Source organism: Hypomesus nipponensis, chromosome 17 (genome assembly GCF_054491055.1).
Source record: "Hypomesus nipponensis isolate SF chromosome 17, ASM5449105v1, whole genome shotgun sequence".
NCBI lineage: Eukaryota > Metazoa > Chordata > Actinopteri > Osmeriformes > Osmeridae > Hypomesus > Hypomesus nipponensis.
The window spans coordinates 16661775-16677515 of NC_140377.1; the positions used below are offsets into that span (position 1 = coordinate 16661775).

The 15741-nt window shown below is 40.3% G+C and overlaps 1 protein-coding gene across 1 annotated transcript in view; it reads right to left on the reverse strand.

Annotated features, from left to right (window-relative positions):
* Positions 1 to 335: 335 nt before the first annotated feature.
* The window catches only part of gdpd3a (glycerophosphodiester phosphodiesterase domain containing 3a), a 49465-nt gene continuing 34059 nt past the window's right edge, over positions 336 to 15741 (reverse strand). Inside the window, exons 9-11 of the mRNA XM_084678179.1 lie at positions 1242 to 1301; positions 1053 to 1104; positions 336 to 844 (exon numbers count right to left, since the gene is read on the reverse strand). Of these exons, the coding sequence (XP_084534305.1) occupies positions 716 to 844; positions 1053 to 1104; positions 1242 to 1301 (241 nt within the window). The 3' untranslated portion in view covers positions 336 to 715. The remainder of the gene's footprint in view (positions 845 to 1052; positions 1105 to 1241; positions 1302 to 15741) is intronic.

Genomic DNA, 15741 nt, shown 5'->3' on the forward strand with positions numbered 1-15741 from the left:
TGATTGTCAGGAATACACATGGATGTACTTGTCCTTCAAGTCCCACACAGATATTTTGTGGTGTATTTTACATTATCCCTTGCTATTGGAAGTATAATAGTTGTGCATACACTATTAGTCTTCATAACATTAGTTGTGAATAATGACACATCTAAATCTGGTTACACTAAGAAATGTAGTGTGTAGCATTTCAAAAGTTTAATTCAGGGTATTGGAAGCTGCTTGTAATTCTCTTGAGTAACCACAGGAGGAGGTCAAACCAAAGCGTATCACTAGAATAGTGCAAACAAAATTTACCTCAAACATGTCATAATTCATATGTTATTTAACCTTTATTTAACCAGGCAGAATCATTAAGAACAAATTCTCCTTTTCAGTGATGGCGTGGCAAAAAAGCAGTATTTATTATGTCTAATGTGTATAATTCTGATAGGTATATCTAGTGTGATTACATTTTCACTGCTTATTAGAGAGAAAAGAAACCAAATGTATTTTTAAAAGACAAGAACTCTAAGAAACGTCCTTTTTTTTCTTACCCCAAAATCTCCATGGTTGGGATTTAGTCAGACAATCTTTTCATAAATGAACTTAGAAGCAACACTCAACAATAAGGAAATACGTTACACTATGAAACCATGTCATGTGATGAGTGTATCAGACTGCCAGTAAAACACCTTGTTTATAGATCAGTAATTTGATAGTTGATTACATTCTGTTAGTCTTGATTTCTTTGTCTGGAGAGGTAGTTTGACAGGAGGGTGGGATAGTCAGTCATGACTCCTGTGGCTCCTGTTTTAAACGCTGCAGTTATATCTTGCTCCTCATTGCAAACAAACAAGTGTACCTGTGAGATAAGACAAATGACAAACAACCCAATGAGTTATTTTTACTATCTTCACGTCTGTCACAATAAATGCATATAATTCATCTATCTTCCCTAACATGCCAGGAGGGAACATTTTGGTCATCAGGTCTAAACTAATAGACCTGTCAATAGAAGTCAAAAGCACCACTTAAGTCAGTAATAGTGTTGATGATGGTGATTGTAATACCTGAATCCCTCTTGATGCAAGATGTTTGAAAAGGCTCTTTCTCATAGTTAACCTAAAATTAGGTAAAACCATAATTATTAGTATGATGTCCATCTCTTCATAAACCCACATCTGGGCTTCATCAGCTGAAAATCATTCTTGACATGTTGAAAACAGCCATCAATAAAAAAAAAGAGGGAAAATACCAACTTCTCTATGAAAGAGATAACCAGTCTGCTCTTCAGTATGCGTTCCTCTGGAATGTATGTCCTGCACAATATAGATAGATGCCCAGTAGAGAGTGAGAAAGGTATTTGCTCTTTCTCTGTTTACACCAACACATATGTAAATATTAGATAAATACTGTAACATTTAGGATCCAAACACTCATATAATAAAAAAACATAATATATATAGCTGCAAGCAGCAATAGGGTGGCCAAGCAGGTCAGATGACCCAGACAACCCTCTTCCGCACTCTGAGTTCCGTGTACACGCAGCAAGTTTGGTGTGAATCCATCAAAGATCTGGTGAGGTACGACACGACTTTCTGTTTGGTGACTCTGCCGCCGATTTTGATTGTACCGGGCAAACGGTTTTTGAAAAACCGAAAATAATTATGATAGTTTGTGTGAGGATTGCTTTGACTATATACAGCCAGACTACAGGTAGCCAGCGACTGCATTGTACCTAGCTTCCTTTGCAGTGGCTTAGAGTCTCGCTAAACAGATAACCAGTGACATGGCAGGCTTGTTGGCTTTGGCTGGATTCGAACCTCTTACGTTGCCCTTGCCAGGACATCAACTTGTTCTAGTAAGCCATTCTCAGTGCTGGAAATTACTGTTCAGGGACTGTGTAATATAGACTGTGTATATAGCTGCAAGCAGCAATGGAGGGGCCAAGCAGTCCAGAGCAGGACAAGGCCTCCATAGCACTTGCACAACAATTAAGTCACAGCAACCTATTGCACTCATGCAACACACCAAGTTTGGTTGAAATATCTGTTTGCGTTCAAGAGTACTGAGTGTTCCAAAAAAAATTTCTGGTATAAAACCACAGGCCTCCTCTGCTCCTCGTGGGAACGAAGGAACCGAAGTTTGGTGATGATAGTACACATTTTTTCTGAGTTATGCTCTCACGTGTCTTTTGCGTCTTTGCCGCCGCCTTTGATCAGTTCTAACAAACAAACGGTTTTGAAAATGGAAAATCCATGCAACATCTTTGTGAAACTTGGTCTGAAGATCATCTGTGCAAAATGTAGTCAATATTGGACAAAATTTGGGGCGTGCAAAAGGTTTTTACACCTTTCCATGAAATCCAAAATGGCGGCCACGTCAATTCGGTTGTTATGAAATATTATCGATGGTTAAGCTTGATATCTCACAATACATCAACAGACAAAGAAATTACTTTATTAAGGTAAACACTTCAACAGTTATTAGCCAAAACACGTTTATGCTTCCGGCCACGCCCCCTTTTACTCACATACCACCCTTTTTGGAGGACATACTGGTAATAAGGTTGCGAGTAGGCATACCAAATTTGGTGTCACTGCCTCAAAGAACTACTGAGATATGACTTCATTTCCTGTTTGATGGCTATTCTGCTGAATTTGATTGGCTGTCACGGACAAACGGTTGTGGGGATCAAAATGCTCTACCATAACTTTTGTGCGGCTTGGTCTGAAGAGCATATCTGGTCATTTTGAAGGAGATTTGACAAAAATTGTAGGAGGAGTAGGCTTTCAAAGTTTTTTGATAAAACCGGAAATAGCGGAAAATCTATATAACCGGAAATTGACGCCATGGTGTGCGCTGAACTCGGCTTGATCCAGGGAATCCAATGGTTTTTTAGGTCATACGGTTCAAAAGTTGCGTGTGTAAACACAAGTCCAACTTTGACCCATTGGTGGCCCAAGTATGGGACATGAAACTTTGTGAATTGGACCAGGGGACTGTCCCAAATGAGTGTGCCAAATTTCACAACTTTCGACCAAGCGCTTTAAGGGCCTGCCATAGGACCCCATGGCGGAATAATAATAATAATACTACCAATTACAATAGGTGCCTCGCAGCTTTGCTTAAATATAGCTGCAAGCAGCAATGAGGTGGCCAAGCAGTCAAATGACCCATACAACATTTTAGAAAACCTCAGAACAGGGTTCCGAGTGCATGCAGCAAGTTTGGTGTGAATCCATCAAAGATTTGCTGAGATACAACCCAACTTCCTCTTTCCTGGCTTAATGGCACATTTTGACTGCCTGTACCGGGCAAACGGTTCTGAAAATCATAAAATCATGTGAAGGCCTTTGTGAGGCTTGGTCTGAAAATACTCTCTGCCAAATTTGGTGAAGATTGGACAACATGTCTAGGAAGAGTAAAGAAAAAACGTTTTTCAATGAATTCAAAATGGAGGGCCGCATCAATTCGGCTATTATCACAAGTTATCATGTATCACACACGGGATGTCCCAACAAATCATGAGACAAAAGAATCACTTAATAAAAGCAAACAAATCAACAGTTATTGGCCAAAACACATTTTCGCTTCCTGCGGGCACGCCCAGTGATCACATGACACCAAATTAATTGGACATCCTCATACGACGGTTCCGAGTCAACATACCAAGTTTGGTGTTGATTTCTCAAAGAGTTGCAGAGATATGACCCAACTTCCTGTTTGGTTGCTTTGTTGCCAATTTTGATTGGCTGTCCCGGACAAATGGTTTTGAAGATCAAAAATCTTTGGATAACTTCTGTGAGGGTTGCTCTGACGATGATGTGTGCCAATTCTGGGGAAGATTGGAAAAAAAATTGTAGGAGGAGTAGGCTTTCAAAGGTTTTTAATAAAACCGGAAATAGCGGAAAATCTATATAACTAGAAATTGACGCCATGGTGTGCGTTGAACTCGTCTCGATCCAGGGAATCCAACGGTAACTCACTTTTGAAAATCGGTCATACGGTTCAAAAGTTACGTGTGTAAACACAAGTCCAACTTTGACCAGTTAGTGGCGCTAGAGTGCTCCAATGGGTGACATGAAACTTGGTGAATATAAAGAGGGGACTGTGCTTACTGAGTGTGCCAAATTTCACAACTTTTTACCGTACGGTTCTATGGGCTGCCATAGACTACAATGGGAGAAGAAGATGTGTAATAATAATAAATATAACTGCAAGCAGTAATGGCGGATTCCTCCAAACACTGCGAACCATTGAAAAATGTTTATTTTTGACAAATTGTAACTGTATAGAAAAATGTATGCTGCAGAATTACCAATGGCATACCAAATCTGAAATGCAATACCATCAAGATCCACAAGGGCCTTTATTTCAAGCCAGTAAGTGAAGGAAGGGGGCTTGGTGAGCTTATCCATTCCAGAAAGCCTTGTATCTTTATGCATTAAGGCGTGGCCTGTAGCGCCACCTATGGGTAATGGTGGGCCATTTGTGGTGTGGTAGTTACTCTTGGCCTATACTATTAATGTTTCAGGATTTTAAAAACTTTTTACCATTGCATATAAAATCGGAAATGCAATACCAACAGGATCCACATGGGCTTTGGGTAAAGTGTGGTAGTTACTCTTGGCCTGTACTGTCAATGTGTCAGGATTTGGAGACCTTTTTACTATTGCATACAAAGTAGGAAATGCAATGACACCAAGGTCCTCAAGGGCCTATGCTGATATTCAAGGAATGAGTGGGGGCTTGGTCAGCCCACACAGTCCTGATATGTTGCGTGTGTGTCTTGCCAAGCCCGCGCGTGTCAAGGGAAGAATGAGTGTCTGAGAATTTGGAGCATGCGCGGGGAGGAGCAGGGGACACATTTCATTGTAAATTTCCCTAGAAATTAGCCAAGCATGCATGTTTCAAAGATTCACCAAAAATCGACCTTTCATCTTAGAGTCAACTTTTTCTCAGATTTGTGTACTAAACATTCTCAAGAGTCTTCATATGAACTTGTTTGACTGGCTTACGTGTAAAGCATTGCGAACCATTGAAAAATGTATATTCTTGACAAATTGTAACTGTATAGAAAAATCAATGCTGCAGAATTTCCAATGGGATACCAAATCTGAAATGCAATAACATCAACATCCACAAGGGCCTTTATTTCAAGCCAAGAAGTGAAGCGCTTTAATCTTCACAAGAAGTGAAGTGCTTTGTGCTTTAGGGCGTGGCCTGTAGCGACACCTATTGGTAATGGTGGGCCATTTGTGGTGTGGTAGTTACTCTTGGCCTATACTATCAATGTTTCAGGATGTTTTTAACTTTTTACCATTGCATACAAAATCGGAAATGCAATACCAACAAGATCCACATGGGCTTTTGTTAAAGTGTTGTTGTTACTCTTGGCCTTTACTATCAATGTTTCAGGATTTGGAGAACTTTTTACCATGGCAAACAAAATCTGAAATGCAATACCATCAAGATCCACATGGCCTTTGCAAAAGACCAAGGAACACTCTCCTGAAATGTTGCGTGTGCGTCTTGCCAAGCCCGCGCGTGTGTCAAGGGAAGACCTATGGGTAATAGTGGGCCATTTGTGGTGTGGTAGTTACTCTTGGTCTATACTATCAATGTTTCAGGATTTTTATAACTTTTTACCATTGTATACAAAATCGGAAAAGCAATACCAACAAGATCCACATGGGCTTTTTGTTAAAGTGTTTCTTTGCCTATACTATCTATGTTTCAGGATTTTGAGACCTTTTTACCATTGCATACAAAATCGGAAATGCAATACCATCAAGAGCCACATGGGCCTTTTTTTCAAGCCAATAAGTGAAGGGAGGGGGCTTGGTGAGCCTATCCATTCCAGAAAGCCTTGTATATTTGTGCTTTTTGGCGTGGCCTGTAGCGCCACCTATGGGTAATGGTGGGCCATTTGTGGTGTGGTAGTTACTCTTGGTCTATACTATCAATGTTTCAGGATTTTTATAACTTTTTACCATTGCATACAAAATCGGAAATGCAATACCAACAAGATCCACATGGGCTTTTGTTAAAGTGTTTCTCGGCCTACACTATCAATGTTTCAGGATTTGAGACCTTTTTACCATTGCATACAAAATCGGAAATGCAATACCATCAAGAGCCACATGGGCCTTTGCTAAAGACCAAGGAATGAGTGGGGGCTTGGTCAGCCCACACTCTCCTGAAATGTTGCGTGTGCGTCTTGGCCGCGCGTGTGTCAAGGGAAGGCTGAGTGTGTGTGAGATTTTGGAGCACGCGCGGGGAGGAGCAAGGGAGACATTCATTGGAAATTTGCCTAGAAATTAGCCAAGCAAGCATGTTTCAAATATTCACCAAAAATCGACCTTTCATCTTACAGTCAACTTTTTCACAGATTTGTGTTATGAACATTCTCAAGAGTTTTCATATGAACTTGTGATTGAATCAGAGTATCAGTTTTTGAATGGCTGATGTGTAAAGCATAATTTTAGCGTTAGCGATAAGTTCAATTTGCTTTATATCAATCATTTTTTGAGATATGAATTTGCCTTTGCACATGGTAACATGTTGTAGTGTCTTCCTCCGATCTACCAAGTTTAGTGTTGATATCTCAAAGATTTGCTGAGACATGACTTCACATCCTGTTTGGCGGCTTTTCTGATGAATTTGATTGGCTGTACCGGACAGACGGTTATGAGGATCAAAATTCCTTTGATAACTTTTGTGAGGCTTGGTCTGAAGATCATCTCTGGTGATTTTGAAGAAGATATGACAAAAATTGTAGGAGGAGTAGGCTTTCAAAGGTTTTTGATAAAACCGGAAATGGCGGGAAATCTATATAACCGGAAATTAACGCCATGGTGTGCGTTGAACTCGGCTTGATCCAGGGAATCCAATGGTACCTCATTTTTGAAAATGAGTCATACGGTTCAAAAGTTGCGTGTGTAAACACAAGTCCAACTTTGACCCATTGGTGGCGCTAGAGTGGTCTAATGGGAGACATGAAACTTGGTGTAGGTATAGAAGAAACTGTCCTTAATGAGTGTGCCAAATTTCACAAAAAGTTGTCGATGGGGTCTAGGGGCTGCCATTGACTCCCATGGTACAAGAATTACAAAATATAACTGCAAGCAGTAATGGCGGATTCCTCCAAACACTGCGAACCATTGAAAAATATTTATTTTTGACAAATTGTAACTGTATAGAAAAATGTATGCTGCAGAATTACCAATGGCATACCAAATCTGAAATGCAATACCATCAAGATCCACAAGGGCCTTTATTTCAAGCCAGTAAGTGAAGGAAGGGGGCTTGGTGAGCTTATCCATTCCAGAAAGCCTTGTATCTTTATGCATTAAGGCGTGGCCTGTAGCGCCACCTATGGGTAATGGTGGACCATTTGTGGTGTGGTAGTTACTCTTGGCCTATACTATTAATGTTTCAGGATTTTAAAAACTTTTTACCATTGCATATAAAATCGGAAATGCAATACCAACAGGATCCACATGGGCTTTGGGTAAAGTGTGGTAGTTACTCTTGGCCTGTACTGTCAATGTGTCAGGATTTGGAGACCTTTTTACTATTGCATACAAAGTAGGAAATGCAATGACACCAAGGTCCTCAAGGGCCTATGCTGATATTCAAGGAATGAGTGGGGGCTTGGTCAGCCCACACAGTCCTGATATGTTGCGTGTGTGTCTTGCCAAGCCCGCGCGTGTCAAGGGAAGAATGAGTGTCTGAGAATTTGGAGCATGCGCGGGGAGGAGCAGGGGACACATTTCATTGTAAATTTCCCTAGAAATTAGCCAAGCATGCATGTTTCAAAGATTCACCAAAAATCGACCTTTCATCTTAGAGTCAACTTTTTCTCAGATTTGTGTACTAAACATTCTCAAGAGTCTTCATATGAACTTGTTTGACTGGCTTACGTGTAAAGCATTGCGAACCATTGAAAAATGTATATTCTTGACAAATTGTAACTGTATAGAAAAATCAATGCTGCAGAATTTCCAATGGGATACCAAATCTGAAATGCAATAACATCAACATCCACAAGGGCCTTTATTTCAAGCCAAGAAGTGAAGCGCTTTAATCTTCACAAGAAGTGAAGTGCTTTGTGCTTTAGGGCGTGGCCTGTAGCGACACCTATTGGTAATGGTGGGCCATTTGTGGTGTGGTAGTTACTCTTGGCCTATACTATCAATGTTTCAGGATGTTTTTAACTTTTTACCATTGCATACAAAATCGGAAATGCAATACCAACAAGATCCACATGGGCTTTTGTTAAAGTGTTGTTGTTACTCTTGGCCTTTACTATCAATGTTTCAGGATTTGGATAACTTTTTACCATGGCAAACAAAATCTGAAATGCAATACCATCAAGATCCACATGGCCTTTGCAAAAGACCAAGGAACACTCTCCTGAAATGTTGCGTGTGCGTCTTGCCAAGCCCGCGCGTGTGTCAAGGGAAGACCTATGGGTAATAGTGGGCCATTTGTGGTGTGGTAGTTACTCTTGGTCTATACTATCAATGTTTCAGGATTTTTATAACTTTTTACCATTGTATACAAAATCGGAAAAGCAATACCAACAAGATCCACATGGGCTTTTTGTTAAAGTGTTTCTTTGCCTATACTATCTATGTTTCAGGATTTTGAGACCTTTTTACCATTGCATACAAAATCGGAAATGCAATACCATCAAGAGCCACATGGGCCTTTTTTTCAAGCCAATAAGTGAAGGGAGGGGGCTTGGTGAGCCTATCCATTCCAGAAAGCCTTGTATATTTGTGCTTTTTGGCGTGGCCTGTAGCGCCACCTATGGGTAATGGTGGGCCATTTGTGGTGTGGTAGTTACTCTTGGTCTATACTATCAATGTTTCAGGATTTTTATAACTTTTTACCATTGCATACAAAATCGGAAATGCAATACCAACAAGATCCACATGGGCTTTTGTTAAAGTGTTTCTCGGCCTACACTATCAATGTTTCAGGATTTGAGACCTTTTTACCATTGCATACAAAATCGGAAATGCAATACCATCAAGAGCCACATGGGCCTTTGCTAAAGACCAAGGAATGAGTGGGGGCTTGGTCAGCCCACACTCTCCTGAAATGTTGCGTGTGCGTCTTGGCCGCGCGTGTGTCAAGGGAAGGCTGAGTGTGTGTGAGATTTTGGAGCACGCGCGGGGAGGAGCAAGGGAGACATTCATTGGAAATTTGCCTAGAAATTAGCCAAGCAAGCATGTTTCAAATATTCACCAAAAATCGACCTTTCATCTTACAGTCAACTTTTTCACAGATTTGTGTTATGAACATTCTCAAGAGTTTTCATATGAACTTGTGATTGAATCAGAGTATCAGTTTTTGAATGGCTGATGTGTAAAGCATAATTTTAGCGTTAGCGATAAGTTCAATTTGCTTTATATCAATCATTTTTTGAGATATGAATTTGCCTTTGCACATGGTAACATGTTGTAGTGTCTTCCTCCGATCTACCAAGTTTAGTGTTGATATCTCAAAGATTTGCTGAGACATGACTTCACATCCTGTTTTGCGGCTTTTCTGATGAATTTGATTGGCTGTACCGGACAGACGGTTATGAGGATCAAAATTCCTTTGATAACTTTTGTGAGGCTTGGTCTGAAGATCATCTCTGGTGATTTTGAAGAAGATATGACAAAAATTGTAGGAGGAGTAGGCTTTCAAAGGTTTTTGATAAAACCGGAAATGGCGGGAAATCTATATAACCGGAAATTAACGCCATGGTGTGCGTTGAACTCGGCTTGATCCAGGGAATCCAATGGTACCTCATTTTTGAAAATGAGTCATACGGTTCAAAAGTTGCGTGTGTAAACACAAGTCCAACTTTGACCCATTGGTGGCGCTAGAGTGGTCTAATGGGAGACATGAAACTTGGTGTAGGTATAGAAGAAACTGTCCTTAATGAGTGTGCCAAATTTCACAAAAAGTTGTCGATGGGGTCTAGGGGCTGCCATTGACTCCCATGGTACAAGAATTACAAATAATAAAACCACCAATAACAATAGGTTTCCTCCTTACGGAGGAATCCTAAATATAACTGCAAGCAGTAATGGCGGATTCCTCCAAACACTGCGAACCATTGAAAAATGTTTATTTTTGACAAATTGTAACTGTATAGAAAAATGTATGCTGCAGAATTACCAATGGCATACCAAATCTGAAATGCAATACCATCAAGATCCACAAGGGCCTTTATTTCAAGCCAGTAAGTGAAGGAAGGGGGCTTGGTGAGCTTATCCATTCCAGAAAGCCTTGTATCTTTATGCATTAAGGCGTGGCCTGTAGCGCCACCTATGGGTAATGGTGGGCCATTTGTGGTGTGGTAGTTACTCTTGGCCTATACTATTAATGTTTCAGGATTTTAAAAACTTTTTACCATTGCATATAAAATCGGAAATGCAATACCAACAGGATCCACATGGGCTTTGGGTAAAGTGTGGTAGTTACTCTTGGCCTGTCCTGTCAATGTGTCAGGATTTGGAGACCTTTTTACTATTGCATACAAAGTAGGAAATGCAATGACACCAAGGTCCTCAAGGGCCTATGCTGATATTCAAGGAATGAGTGGGGGCTTGGTCAGCCCACACAGTCCTGATATGTTGCGTGTGTGTCTTGCCAAGCCCGCGCGTGTCAAGGGAAGAATGAGTGTCTGAGAATTTGGAGCATGCGCGGGGAGGAGCAGGGGACACATTTCATTGTAAATTTCCCTAGAAATTAGCCAAGCATGCATGTTTCAAAGATTCACCAAAAATCGACCTTTCATCTTAGAGTCAACTTTTTCTCAGATTTGTGTACTAAACATTCTCAAGAGTCTTCATATGAACTTGTTTGACTGGCTTACGTGTAAAGCATTGCGAACCATTGAAAAATGTATATTCTTGACAAATTTTAACTGTATAGAAAAATCAATGCTGCAGAATTTCCAATGGGATACCAAATCTGAAATGCAATAACATCAAGATCCACAAGGGCCTTTATTTCAAGCCAAGAAGTGAAGCGCTTTAATCTTCACAAGAAGTGAAGTGCTTTGTGCTTTAGGGCGTGGCCTGTAGCGACACCTATTGGTAATGGTGGGCCATTTGTGGTGTGGTAGTTACTCTTGGCCTATACTATCAATGTTTCAGGATGTTTTTAACTTTTTACCATTGCATACAAAATCGGAAATGCAATACCAACAAGATCCACATGGGCTTTTGTTAAAGTGTTGTTGTTACTCTTGGCCTTTACTATCAATGTTTCAGGATTTGGAGAACTTTTTACCATGGCAAACAAAATCTGAAATGCAATACCATCAAGATCCACATGGCCTTTGCAAAAGACCAAGGAACACTCTCCTGAAATGTTGCGTGTGCGTCTTGCCAAGCCCGCGCGTGTGTCAAGGGAAGACCTATGGGTAATAGTGGGCCATTTGTGGTGTGGTAGTTACTCTTGGTCTATACTATCAATGTTTCAGGATTTTTATAACTTTTTACCATTGTATACAAAATCGGAAAAGCAATACCAACAAGATCCACATGGGCTTTTTGTTAAAGTGTTTCTTTGCCTATACTATCTATGTTTCAGGATTTTGAGACCTTTTTACCATTGCATACAAAATCGGAAATGCAATACCATCAAGAGCCACATGGGCCTTTTTTTCAAGCCAATAAGTGAAGGGAGGGGGCTTGGTGAGCCTATCCATTCCAGAAAGCCTTGTATATTTGTGCTTTTTGGCGTGGCCTGTAGCGCCACCTATGGGTAATGGTGGGCCATTTGTGGTGTGGTAGTTACTCTTGGTCTATACTATCAATGTTTCAGGATTTTTATAACTTTTTACCATTGCATACAAAATCGGAAATGCAATACCAACAAGATCCACATGGGCTTTTGTTAAAGTGTTTCTCGGCCTACACTATCAATGTTTCAGGATTTGAGACCTTTTTACCATTGCATACAAAATCGGAAATGCAATACCATCAAGAGCCACATGGGCCTTTGCTAAAGACCAAGGAATGAGTGGGGGCTTGGTCAGCCCACACTCTCCTGAAATGTTGCGTGTGCGTCTTGGCCGCGCGTGTGTCAAGGGAAGGCTGAGTGTGTGTGAGATTTTGGAGCACGCGCGGGGAGGAGCAAGGGAGACATTCATTGGAAATTTGCCTAGAAATTAGCCAAGCAAGCATGTTTCAAATATTCACCAAAAATCGACCTTTCATCTTACAGTCAACTTTTTCACAGATTTGTGTTATGAACATTCTCAAGAGTTTTCATATGAACTTGTGATTGAATCAGAGTATCAGTTTTTGAATGGCTGATGTGTAAAGCATAATTTTAGCGTTAGCGATAAGTTCAATTTGCTTTATATCAATCATTTTTTGAGATATGAATTTGCCTTTGCACATGGTAACATGTTGTAGTGTCTTCCTCCGATCTACCAAGTTTAGTGTTGATATCTCAAAGATTTGCTGAGACATGACTTCACATCCTGTTTTGCGGCTTTTCTGATGAATTTGATTGGCTGTACCGGACAGACGGTTATGAGGATCAAAATTCCTTTGATAACTTTTGTGAGGCTTGGTCTGAAGATCATCTCTGGTGATTTTGAAGAAGATATGACAAAAATTGTAGGAGGAGTAGGCTTTCAAAGGTTTTTGATAAAACCGGAAATGGCGGGAAATCTATATAACCGGAAATTAACGCCATGGTGTGCGTTGAACTCGGCTTGATCCAGGGAATCCAATGGTACCTCATTTTTGAAAATGAGTCATACGGTTCAAAAGTTGCGTGTGTAAACACAAGTCCAACTTTGACCCATTGGTGGCGCTAGAGTGGTCTAATGGGAGACATGAAACTTGGTGTAGGTATAGAAGAAACTGTCCTTAATGAGTGTGCCAAATTTCACAAAAAGTTGTCGATGGGGTCTAGGGGCTGCCATTGACTCCCATGGTACAAGAATTACAAATAATAAAACCACCAATAACAATAGGTTTCCTCCTTACGGAGGAATCCTAATAATAAAACCACCAATAACAATAGGTTTCCTCCTTACGGAGGAATCCTAATTAGAGAGGGTACAATTTCTGGGGAAATTGTAGGGTGTGCTTGCTTGCCGGTTGTCGGTTGCACAGGGGTCCGTTTTTTAATGACATTTTTACAACTGATATTTCTGTAGGCTATATTTTATATAAAAAATGCATAGCCTACTTATTATCTATAAAGATTAAATAGATTTAAAAGCATATTTTTTTCTGCTCATTTACAACTCAAAATATTGAGAGTGAATAGTAGAATGAAATAGTTGTCTTCTCATTTCCCCTGCAAGAGGGAGCAGCCTCATAGTTGAATCAAAACAAATACATTTGGCAGACCAGTGTAAAACTGGACCTAATCTCTATGATTTAAACATAATTTTAAGTTTTTCCCTTCTTGTGATATTGTCAGGCATTTAGCCTACTCATGTTGCATTCATTCCTTAATAAAGAACCCCCTTTGAAGCTTATTGTAACAACGACGTTACCGGGCATATAGCTATCTCAGATTGGATCGCGATTCAAACAGTACCATCTGCTAACTGAAAAATATGCCCCCATAAACGTCCCTCATTCAAAAAGCTCAGTGGTAGCGATCATTGTCAGTAAAAACGCAAAATAGCCCTGTGTGGAGAAGCTGCCCTGGTAAATTGTAGTACTACTAGCTACAGTACAGTACTACCGAGTACTTCGTCTCGGTAGCGATTGCGTTGGTTGAATTCGATTTAACGTTCCGTTGTACGGTTTAGGTTGAAATGCATTATTTTCATGAACAGATTGACAAGTTTAGACTGTGGCAATGGAGTTTAGGTTAGAAGTCACTAGTCAGATAGTTTCACCTATTGAAAGACTTTTTAAGTAAGGCTAGTGTCGATTATGAGCCGCCGTTTGACTTCCTGTAAACGGCTGTGCCTGTATGTTTTTGTTAGCTACTAGACTAGGCTACAGCGTTGCAGTGAGCTACTGTACACTGGTTTGAAACCACAGGTAATGATAATTTCACCCGCACATCGTTTACTTGTAATTTAATGTTATAATAAATCCTACAACGAAAATGTATTTGTGAGGAATGTTTATTCAAACGATTGAAAACAGATGCATCATAGACCGCTCTAGTATGTGTTGCCTGGGCAACAGAGGCTAATGTCATGATGCTAATGCTTCAGTGAAATAGTAGACTACTGTTTCCGAAAGTAGATGTACTTCCTTAATAATATTACCTTATATTGTACATTACTCATCACAATAGTGTGTCATATCACGAAGTAAAATGAGCAAATAGTTATCACCCAGGCCTCTTTGCTTGTGGCGTTTCTGCAGTTGCCTTGCAGTAAAGCAGTTAGCCTAGCCAATGCAATGGCCATCTCCCAGAAGTAAACAAGCTGCTAAACTAATGTTCTGCTAGAGATAGTCACGCAAGTTTTCGTGACGTTAGTGGCGTCAGTGACTGTGGCTAGCAAGTTAGCCACCGTTAGCTTCACTTTTCGCCACAAAAACGTAATTTCTACTTAAACCGTGCAACAGAACGTAAATCCCAATACAAGCAACTCAATGGCTACCAAGACGAAACGTTTGACACCTAGGTTGTCTATGTAGTCCAAATATTAACAAAGTTTTAGGGGGGCATAAAGAAATAATAATAATAATATATATGTGAGATAACAATGGTTGTGCCCTTGCCGAAGGCAAAGCACACCCAATAATAGTAAAGAAAAGGTAGAAACACTTAAGTGGCTTCGCCGCTTTGCGGCTTGGCCACCAACAATAGGTTTCCTCCTTACGGAGGAATCCTAATAATAATAATAATAAAACTAACAATAACAATAGGTAATAATAATAATAAGAAAAGGTAGAATCACTTATGTGGCTTCGCGGCTTGGCCACCAATAATAGAAAAACTAACAATTACAACAGGTGCCTCGCAGCTTTGCTGCTTGGCCCCTAAATATAGCTGCAAGCAGCAATCAAAGGGGCCAAGCATCATTCGATATGGAAATTCAGTCGCTAAAGCAGCAAGGCAAAACTTTTCATAAAAAACATTCATGTCATTTTAAGACAAAATGCGCTGGCTACATGTAGCAGCGTTATATCTATAAAGCACAATAACTCTGCTTCTTCTTGACTATAAATCCCCTGACAATGAAACGTTATCGTTACCATTATGATTATACTGCGAGACAGCTACTGTGGCATACCTGGCTTCGCCAAACAGATAATCCAGTGTCACGACATGCTGTGTGGCTGGATTCGATTCTACGACCTTGCATTCCAAAGCAGCCTGTCTTATCCCAGTGAGCTATTCTCGCTGCTGGAAAATGCTGTGTTCGGTTACATTATTAAAAAAAGGAAGCCGTTTCTCCCGTGGCGAGCTTTCTCAGATTTGATCCAAGTATAAACAGCTGTAATTCAGTCATATTTTGACATCGCAAGGTTATTGTGGTAAGAAAATGATTAGATTACATGCTTGTGATGACATTTCCAAAGTTTCGACTCCATACGGTAAACCGTCACAGAGTCAAGGCCTCATGTCCGCTTTGGCGTCCTCTTTGTCAAAATCGTTTGTCCGTCATTCGTGAACGGTTTGACTCATCAATACAATTTTGATAACTTTTTGTCGGCATGGTCTGAAGCTTTGCAGCTTCGCTGCTGCTTGGCCCCTAATAATAAGCAGTTTGTTCTGTGGCAAGCGGTTGTCAGATTTGGCCCAAGT